This window comes from Grus americana, chromosome 4 (genome assembly GCF_028858705.1).
Source record: "Grus americana isolate bGruAme1 chromosome 4, bGruAme1.mat, whole genome shotgun sequence".
Taxonomy (NCBI): domain Eukaryota; kingdom Metazoa; phylum Chordata; class Aves; order Gruiformes; family Gruidae; genus Grus; species Grus americana.
Window position 1 is genome coordinate 62,973,144 of NC_072855.1, and position 9,675 is coordinate 62,982,818.

A 9,675-nucleotide genomic window follows, 5' to 3' on the forward strand; every position below is an offset into this window, starting at 1 on the left:
CTATAGATCAATATAGATATATCTGGTGTAAATGGACAGGGTAAGGAGCTGATGACATATATTGCCAGAAGAGAGTACTGTTACTGAAGCTCATGGGCTAATGCTTCTCTAAAAAAAACATTGGAAAGCATTTATAGTTGGCTTGCCGTAGATGTCTGGTTATGGGCGAGTTGCTGATGCTGGCACAAAGGCATTGGTTTCCTATTTTTTTTCTTTAAAGAAGAGGAGCTGGTCTTTGGATGTCAGCATATCACATAAAGAAAAGGAAATAAGACGTGAAATGGCACAAAATGTGGGAAAATCTTGGACAAGTAATAGACTTTGCTATTTTCTGGACAAGCCTGTATATGCTTTTTGGCTCCAATTCAGAAGGAAGGGATCTGGAACTGGCAACTTCATAATACGATATAATGCTCAAGAGTAAAAGATTGGGGCTCTGATTTTTGTCTCTCTTGTGGTTGTTATAAGCGAGACCATACAAATATCTTGGTCTAGCAAAATATTTTATTAATCAAGTAAGCAGGCACAAGCAAAACAGCGCTGGACGGCTGGGGAGTCTCCGCTCCACCACAGCACGCAACTTCCCTTTCCAGAGTCTCTGTTTTATAGCATTCAAGTTCCGGCTTGTTGGGACTTGTCGAGTCGTCTGAGGCTGCGCAGTCCATTGCTGAGGAGGGGGTCGTTACTTCCTCTGGCGATCATGCGTTGTGCTCGTGTTCAGGTGGGGGGAGTGAAGCACGAAACAGGATGTCTTGTGGTGGGGTATTTCACAGGGTCTTTTGTTTTAACAAGGATGTTTACCCGACACCCCCTTCCCCACTATCTACTTGCTTAATCCTCCCTCCATGACAAGGCCGTAAATTGCGAAACCTTATCTCCTTAGCTGATTATTTATTTTACAGACAATGAACAAATCCTCTGTAATTCATCACAATCCCTCCTTTTTCTTTTTCTTACTTATTTTGTTCACTGAATTTTTGGAGCATTTGTTTACTTAGCATCAAGGTCTCTATATCATCTTCTTGTTCTAGAGATTCATATTTTGCACGAACAAGCATGAGATAAGCAGCTTCTAAACGACTTTTTACAATCATGATCACTCGATTAAATATACATGGTCCAAAAGTTAATACAATGATTAGTAACAACTGCGGTCCAGCCATAGTTGATAACAAAGTAGTTAACCAAGGTGAGTAATTAAACCAGGATTCATACCAATTCTGACGAGCCTCATTTTCCCTCTTGCGTGTTTCTAACCTTTCCCGCAATTTAGTCATTGTAACTCTCACCACCCCAGTGTGGTCAGCATATACACAACGTTCCTCTCGTAGGGCTGCACACAGTCCTCCTTGTTGTAGGAAAATTAAATCCAATCCCCTACGGTTTTGGAGTACTACTTCGGATAGGGACCTAACAGATTTTTCTAAGGCCGATATAGATTGTTCAATACAGGCCAAATCCTCATCCACGGCAATGCGTAGAGAGGTAAATTCTTGACTTTGTTTTACCAGGGAGGCAATTCCAGTCCCTGCTCCTGCAGCCCCAAGAACCATTAGAGTGGCTAAGGTGACAGCCGTAATAGGCTCCCTCCTTACTAGATGGTATTCAGCTACCGTGTGATGAGTGTACATGTACTCTTCAGTATGATACAAAATCCTTGGTAAAATGACCACCTGTACACAAAAATCATGAGAGGTATTAAACAATTTTAAAGATAGGCACGGAGTGACCCCCAGAGATGAACACACCCATCTGGTGTTATTTGCAGGAATTAACCACTTATGTAATTGATTCCCGCTCTCAGTGGTGTTGCATAAATCACTTTTCCCTCTTGGAACTATGCCTATACATCTGCCTTTTCCTGTAACCTGAGTTAAAGTTATTCCAATCTCCTGACCCCAGTTGCACTTGGAAGGATTTGTCTCATTTGAGTATTCAGGCCTTCCCATATCTCCTATAGCTTCATAATATGGAGGCTTAACACTTACACACAGCCAGCATCCTTCAGTTATATCGGGATTAGTTTGGTTCAGTACCTGAAAGCTAGCATTTATGACTTTCCACATCCCACTCACGGGTGCAGCTATGTTACCTTTAGTAATGCTAGGGAACAAAGTTGAGGAAAGTGTTTCTTACGCTCACACTTTTGGTAAGTTGCACGGGGCCCGGTGTACTCTGGATCTCTAGATTCTTTTTCGATAATCCTGTGTTGGGTCCGACAAGTCGGGGTGTTTCGGGTGGCCTTTCTTTCTTAATTAAAATGAGTCCTCCCCTGTCGGCCCCACTCTCGTAATATCTTACTCCCCATGTTTTTCCCGTGATCCACCCGGGATCATCTGGATTAGTTACATTCATCCACAGGAACGTGCAATTTCCATGGAAGGACGGACTACCTCTACGTCCAAGCTGGACAGTATGCCCAGAACTGCTATATGTCTTACAACCCTTGGGTCCAAATTGCACAGTAAGGTATTTATCTTTACCCGCCCCCGGATTCCAAGCCGATGCAATAGTTTCGCAACCCCAATGAGCACAATAATAGTGGGCTGGGAAGTTACAGTAACCTCTCCCTGGATTTGAGGCCGGACAAAAATAGAAATCCGACTGATTATTACACATGGCGCCCCCAGCTGCACCAAGATTTGTTATATTGCAAAGGTCAGTCTTAAAACTGGGGGCGCCAGCCGTGGTGATTTCTTGTACGATGGAGGCATCGTCCCACCGTATCAGGCTCCATTTGAAGGGCAGATGCGGGTGATGTTGCGTTGCCGCACAAGTTGCGAGCATTACAAGGATCCCTATGTACTGTAAGGGACGGCCGAGACCCATTTTCTTCTATTTTCTCCCCACTATTCACTCCTCTGCCTCGCTCGTCAGTTGGGTTGCAGCCAACTACGAGGTTTGGGTTCTTCTCGGCAGCAGTAGTGTTCTTCAGGGGTCTTTTATTATTAGGGTCTCTGCTTCCACCCACAGTACACAAAAATACCTATCGGGCTCGTCGTAGAGTGAGCTTTAGATCTCCAGCACCTGGAGCAACCTCCCACTTCTCATCACGAATGGGTCCTTTCACACGGCTGGCATGTGTCCATCCTTTTTCTGCAGTCCGTATTGCCGTTTCTGTAGTGAGTAAAACAACATAGGGGCCTTCCCATTGTGGTGTTAATGAAGCCTCCTTCCATGTTTTGACTAAAACTTTATCACCTGGCTGTATGTTATGTATTGCCATGTCTAACGGAGGGCGCTGCGCAATTAAGCCCTTCCTCTGTAACTCCCTTCTCCGGTTCATTAGCTGTATTAAGTAAGGCTTGATTTGATCATCCTGCAAGCGAGGGTGATCGAGAGGTACCTCTAAATCATAAGGCATGCCATATAGCATTTCAAAGGGTGAGATTCCCAGATCTGTCCTGGGTTTAGTACGTATATTTAGCAAGGCTAGTGGTAAGCATTTTATCCAAGAAGTCTTTGTTTCTAACATAAGCTTAGTAAGTTGCCTCTTAATTTCCCCATTCATTCGTTCTACTTTCCCCAAGCTTTGAGGATGCCAGGGAGTGTGATATTCCCACTTAATTCCCAGAGTCTTCATAGTGTCTCGGGACACTCTTGACACAAAGTGTGGGCCTCGATCGGAATCAATTGTTTCTATTACCCTGTATCTGGGTATGATGTTTTCTAGTAATATCTTTACTATGGTTTGAGCTGTAGCCCTTGCCGTAGGGAATGCTTCAACAAAATTTGTGAGGTGGTCTACAATGACCAATAAGTATTTATGTCGTCCTGTTTTTGGGAGTTCGGTAAAGTCCAATTGAATCTTTGCAAAAGGCCGATGAGCCAATTCTCGTCCTCCCGGGACCCTTTTTCTCATGTGTTGAGCATTTACCCTTCGACAAGTTATGCAGTCATTTACAATCCTTTTTGCTATATTATAAATTCCTATACACATATAATTTGTGGCGAACTGATCCACCAATGCCTGAGTTCCCCAGTGCGTCTGTTCATGAAACCTCCGTAGCACCCTCATAGCTACTGATTTTGGTAATATTTCCCGTCCATCAGGCAGTACCCACTTTCCTTTATCATGTTCTCGAATCCCCATTTGTATCATCTTGTCCTTTTCTGCGGTAGTGAAACAGAGCAGGGGGAGGGGAATGGGTCCACTTGACCACAGGGAGTTAGCCGGCCCGCACTTGTAGCAGTTTTTATAAGGCGGGCTCTCTTCCTCAGAACAATTGCATTCAATCCCATCAACTCCCCATTCACTCCAGCAATCATAGCACGGAAATTTCTTTAAATCCTCCCCCTTTCCACAGTTCGGGCAATCAGCCCTTTTTGTCACCTCATATTCACACATGAGTGCTCCCCGTTTCGCTTCCTGGTCTGCCAAATTGTTTCCCCTAATTTGAGGGCTTGTTCCCTTCTGATGTCCTTTAACATGTACCACAGCAATGTCTTTTGGTTCCCATACAGCCTGTAAGACTTGGGTAATTAACTCCTCGTGAACCAGTCCTTTCCCTTGAGAATTAATTAGTCCCCTTTCTTCCCATATTTTCCCAAAGGTATGAATTATTCCATATGCATATTTAGAATCCATGTATATTGTTCCGCTTTTATCCCTTAGCAGCTTCAGGGCTCTTAGCATTGCATATAGCTCGCAGGCCTGTGCTGACCAACTCGGGCTCAGAGGGCCTGACTCTATTACCTCGAATGTTTTTCCATTAACCAATGCATATCCTGATTTTCTTTTCCCTTCAACTACCCTTGAGGATCCATCTACATATATCCGTTCCCCTAAGGGTAATTCTACATCTTCCAGGTCAGGTCTTAATTTTACCTGCTCTTCTATATTTCTAAGGCAGTCATGTTCGGGTTGCTCACTCGGTTCACCATAAAGAAATTGGGCGGGGTTCTGCACTCAGGTTGTTTCTAGTGTTAATCTGGGTGAAGATATCAAAATTCCCTCATATTTCAGCAACCTTGCATCTGTAATCCATTTTTCAGCTTTTTGTTGTAACACCCCACGTATATTGTGGGGGGATATAACTTTAATTTCACCTCCAAAAGTAACCTTTTGAGCTTCTTCTACTAACAGGGCAGCTGCTACTACCACTTGTAAACAAACAGGCCAACCCCAGCTAACGGGGTCCAATAATTTTGACAAATAAGCCACCAGTTTTTTACTCCCTGCCCACTCCTGGGCAAGCACACCGTAAGCGATTCCTTCTGTACTATTTTCAAATAGGAAAAATGGTTTCTTTAATTCCGGGAGACTCAAAACCGGGGGGTGCATAAGTTCTTTTTTTAATTTTTCTAGTTGCCCCTCGTCTTCTTCTGTCCATTTGAGTAACCCATCCTTATTTAATTTATTGTATAAGAATTTAACTTTCCCGCTATAGTCCTCTATCCATTGCCTACAGTATCCAGTTAGCCCTATTAACTGCCTTACTTGCCGCTTGGTGGTTGGGGCCTTTAAAGCCAATATTCCCTTGACCCTTTCTGGGTCTAACCTTTTTGTTCCTTTATTTAATATGTGACCCAAATATTTTACTTCTTCTTCTACAAACTGCAATTTTGACTTGGACACCTTTAATCCCTGTGACCCCAGAAAATTTAATAAACTTATACTAGCTTGTCTTACGGTGTCCTCGTCCTTTCCCGCTATCAACAAATCATCTACATACTGTATCATTGTAGTTCCCGGTATTTTGTTGTATCCCTGTAAAGTTTGCTCAAGAGCTTGCCCAAACAAATTGGGAGATTCTGTGAATCCCTGGGGGAGAACTGTCCACCTTAATTGCTGTTTTATTCGGGTGTCAGGATCCTCCCATTCGAAGGCAAAATAGTCCCTAGATCCTTTGTCTAAGGGGCATGCCCAAAATGCGTCTTTCAAATCTATAATGCTGTACCACTTATCGTCTGGGTGTAATTGGCTCAACAGAGTATGCGGATTTGCTACCACCGGGAATCTAGTTACAGTTCTCTTATTAATTCCCCTTAAATCATGTACTAACCTGTATTTACCATCTTTCTTTTTTACTGGTAGGGTAGGCGTATTGAAGGGAGACATACAGGGCTCTAATAAGCCTTGTTGTAATAACCGTTGAACTTCAGGTTTTAATCCTTTTCTGTCTTCTTCGGACAAGGGATACTGTTTTATTCTAACCGGCACTTCCGGATTACTTATGGTTATCTTAAAGGGTTTTATATTTAGTTTGCCCACACTCTCAGGAGTGTACCAAACCTCAGGGTTAATATTTTCCTCATCCTCTATCCGGAGAGGACACAATTTAATTTCCAATTTTCTACCTACTACCTCTAATCCTATTCCCAATTCTATTATTAAATCTCTACCCAGTAAGTTATATTCGGCCTCTGGTACTAGGAGCAACGATCCAATGCCTAGCTTGGAGTCCGATTCAATCACAACTCCTTTTATGACAGGAACCCCAAAGGGCTCCCCTTTTGCTCCTATTACTTGTACCTTTTCTGAGGATGCTTCACATCCTGTGGGTAGAGTTTGGACTGTTGATCTTTCAGCCCCTGTATCTACGAGGAATTCTACCTCCTCGCGCTGGGGACCCACTTTCAACTTTATCAAGGGCTCATTCTTTTTCCGGATCCCCAGCAAGTAGAGCCCCTGACACCCCTATTCACTTTTAAACATCCTTTCATCCTCTTTTCTCTGTCTGCATTCCCTTTTCATGTGACCCTTCTTATTGCAGTAGAAACAGGTCACATCTCTTTGCCCCACATTATCTTTTCCTCCCTTCCTGAATCTCCCGGGTGTTGATTCAGGCCTTCTTTTTAGTTCGCTTTCTCTCTTCCCTTCTCGTACTGCAGCTACCATCATTCGCACCTGTTTCTTCTCCTTCTCATCTTCTCTTCTAACGTACACTTTCTGTACCTCTCTCAGAAGCTCATCCAAGCCTCTGTCTTGCCAATCCTCAATCTCTTCTAACTTCTTCCTGATATTTGTCCAGGACTTGGCCACAAACTGAGTTTTAAGTAACGCTTCCCCTACCGGGGTTCCTGGATCCAAACCACTATATAGTTGCAAACTTTTCCTTAGCCTCTCTAACCATTCCGTTGGGGTTTTATCTTTCTTTTGCTGTTCGTTAAAGGCTTTGTTTATATTTTGTCCTCTGGGGACTGATTCCCGTATCCCTTGAATTATAATAATTCTCAGATCTTGCATGTGACCCCGGTGTACGGGATCCTGATTATTCCAATTTGGCGACTGCATTGGCCATTTAATATCTGCAGCCGGACCTTGCTGGTGCTGCTGGTCCCAAATTCGCATACCAGCGCGCCGAATCATTCCTCTTTCTTCTGATGTAAAGAGGATTCCCAGGATGGACTGTAATTCCTCCCAGGTATATATATTTGGACCCAGGAATTGATCTACCTGTCTGAATCATTCCTCTTTCTTCTGATGTAAAGAGGATTCCCAGGATGGACTGTAATTCCTCCCAGGTATATATATTTGGACCCAGGAATTGATCTACCTGTTCTGCTACTCCCAGTGGGTCTTCCAACAAGTTTCCCATTTCTTTCTTAAAATCTTTAACATCCCCTGAATTAAGGGGGACAGCTACATATCCCATCCCTGGCTGGGGTCCTCCCATTGCTATTTCTCGCAACGGATACAATCCTTCTCCTAGGTCAGATTTTTGATTTCTTGCCCTACTTCTAGTTATTGGCCCTTGTACCTCATTATCTGACTCTGATTCTCCTGACATTGTTGGTTCAGAAAGTCCATTAAGGACAGGGGCCGTTGGCGCGGGCGGTGGTACATAGGGCGGGGGCGATGTTAGGACTTCTAAGTCTCTCTTCTTCTTATCCCGCCCTCCTTTTTCTTTTAGTGGATATAAATGCATCCTTATATCTGAATTTATCCAGAGGTGCACATGCTCGCTTTCCTCCAAACTAAAAGGTTCTTTAGAATTTACATAGGTGTTAAGAGCCTGACATACCCAATCCTCAAAGGAACCAAGTGGGGGCCAGAAAACACTGTCCCCTTTTATGGGCTTATTACCCCATACTTCAATACAGTAATGAATCATTTTAACTTTACTCTTTCCCCGCCTAGAAGGGGATTTATCCCAATGCTTAATCATTAAACCTAACGGACTATCGGGGGGAATAGAGGGTATTGCTGCACCGCTACGTCCCCCTCCCATGGAGTCAGAAGGCTTACTTTTCTTCTGCCCCATCTTCCAAAGCACCACACACACACTCACACACTCCCCCTTTTCGTGGCCCAGTCCCTCGCGGGATGTGGGAACCGCACTACAGAGGGGTCCGCACTCGCTTCGTCCGCGATTGGACGTCTCGTTCGTTGTGCTCCGGGATCACCAACCCCAACCGAATGGATCACCGGCCTATACTTACTCAATCCTGAGTCTTCATTCGGTCTTCGTGCACAAAGATTACTTGGGGTTTTGCCAGCTTTATTTGCTTGTGCCTAATTTTGGGTTCGTCGGTGAAGGGCTTGAGCGGGATTTCCCGTTCCGTGGCCGCCGAAATCGGCGGGGCGCCTCCCCTGGAAGGGATTCCCAGTCAGTCCACCTTCATCCGAGTCACGGCACCAAATTTGTTATAAGCGAGACCATACAAATATCTTGGTCTAGCAAAATATTTTATTAATCAAGTAAGCAGGCACAAGCAAAACAGCGCTGGACGGCTGGGGAGTCTCCGCTCCACCACAGCATGCAACTTCCCTTTCCAGAGTCTCTGTTTTATAGCATTCAAGTTCCGGCTTGTTGGGACTTGTCGAGTCGTCTGAGGCTGCGCAGTCCATTGCTGAGGAGGGGGTCGTTACTTCCTCTGGCGATCATGCGTTGTGCTCGTGTTCAGGTGGGGGGAGTGAAGCACGAAACAGGATGTCTTGTGGTGGGGTATTTCACAGGGTCTTTTGTTTTAACAAGGATGTTTACCTGACACCCCCTTCCCCGCTATCTACTTGCTTAATCCTCCCTCCATGACAAGGCCGTAAATTGCGAAACCTTATCTCCTTAGCTGATTATTTATTTTACAGACAATGAACAAATCCTCTGTAATTCATCACATGGTTAAAATGGTTTAGGAGGCTTTGGCCCTGATTCAGTAAAGCCCTTAAGTCTAAATGCTACCTTTTCTTATTAGTCTCAGTGGAACTATTCATGTGAATTCAACTAAGCCTGAGCTTACTGACCTTGCTGGACCACTGGCTTTATGACAGGTGGGGAGATGAAATGGTCACTCCTAAAAAGGCTGTTGATGTAATAGTGGTACAGAAATTGTGTGTCACCCTAGGCTAGAAAGTTCTGACAAGTGTATTTCTTGAATTCTTAACACTCTCTATAGAGGGAACACAGCATAGACTCCTCCAAGGTGGTGAAAAGTCAGTGCTCCAGCATTAAACCTGTTTATAAACATATGAAGTGATACTGTGTGGATGACGATCAAGTTCTCAGCTGGAGATACTGTGTGGGTTGCTACATCTCTGGAAATGGTTCCCAACTTTGTTACCAGGAGTTGCCCAACGTTAGACAACTGAATGCACTGTTAGGACCTAACTAAGTGTTTGGCTGTATGGGGTCGTCGTGTGTCTTGTAGACAGCACTATTTCAATACTGAGGAACTGAATCTCCTGGTTGTCTGCATTGAGGCTTATGGGTTACTCAGGAGGCCCACCAAGCT

At 44.3% G+C, this 9,675-nt stretch overlaps 1 protein-coding gene across 1 annotated transcript; it reads right to left on the bottom strand.

The window, feature by feature from the left end:
- Window positions 1–941: 941 nt before the first annotated feature.
- LOC129205679 (uncharacterized) lies at window positions 942–8,979 on the bottom strand. Its single transcript, XM_054823657.1, has 2 exons — window positions 7,500–8,979; window positions 942–7,399 (listed from the first exon to the last, which is right to left on the bottom strand). The coding sequence occupies exons 1-2, from the start codon at window positions 8,205–8,207 to the stop codon at window positions 6,641–6,643; spliced, it is 1,467 nt and encodes a 488-aa protein (XP_054679632.1). The 5' UTR covers window positions 8,208–8,979; the 3' UTR covers window positions 942–6,640.
- Window positions 8,980–9,675: the final 696 nt, after the last annotated feature.

Excerpts from the sequence above, each read along its gene's own strand:
- LOC129205679 (XM_054823657.1), bottom strand. The coding sequence starts at position 8,207 with ATGGGGCAGAAGAAAAGTAAGCCTTCTGACTCCATGGGAGGGGGACGT. Across the intron at positions 7,400-7,499 it reads CACTGGGAGTAGCAGAACAG|GTAGATCAATTCCTGGGTCC; the intron begins GTAGATCAATTC and ends TGATTCAGACAG.